The sequence below is a fragment of the Sinocyclocheilus grahami genome, unplaced genomic scaffold, assembly GCF_001515645.1.
Source record: "Sinocyclocheilus grahami isolate Dianchi unplaced genomic scaffold, SAMN03320097.WGS_v1.1 scaffold6751.1, whole genome shotgun sequence".
In the NCBI taxonomy this organism is placed as follows: domain Eukaryota; kingdom Metazoa; phylum Chordata; class Actinopteri; order Cypriniformes; family Cyprinidae; genus Sinocyclocheilus; species Sinocyclocheilus grahami.
In genome coordinates, this window is record NW_015511039.1 from 10,651 (window position 1) to 10,902 (window position 252).

At 36.1% G+C, this 252-nt stretch overlaps 1 protein-coding gene across 1 annotated transcript in view; it reads left to right on the forward strand.

The window, feature by feature from the left end:
- Positions 1 to 246, forward strand: part of LOC107577654 (neutral amino acid transporter A) — a gene marked incomplete at both ends in the record, with an annotated part of 3,476 nt that extends 3,230 nt beyond the window's left edge. The window contains one exon of the mRNA XM_016263704.1: positions 175 to 246. Coding sequence (XP_016119190.1) covers positions 175 to 246 — 72 coding nt within the window. The remainder of the gene's footprint in view (positions 1 to 174) is intronic.
- Between the last annotated feature and the right edge of the window lie 6 nt (positions 247 to 252).

Here is a 252-nt window from a genome sequence, read left to right on the forward strand (position 1 = left end):
TTTTTTATCATTCTGATATCTTTGCAGCCTATTTTTGTGTAAAGCATTGTAAGAGCCTTCTAAAGCTTCTTATCAGAATCAAAAATATTAAACATATGCATACAATATATACATACAGTTTTTAACTCTTATGTAATCTGTTGTGTTAACAAACTGTGTCTGATGTGTGATCAGAGACCGAACCACTACTGTTGTGAACGTGGAGGGGGATGCACTCGGTGCTGGCATTCTTCACCACATCAATGAGCAAGA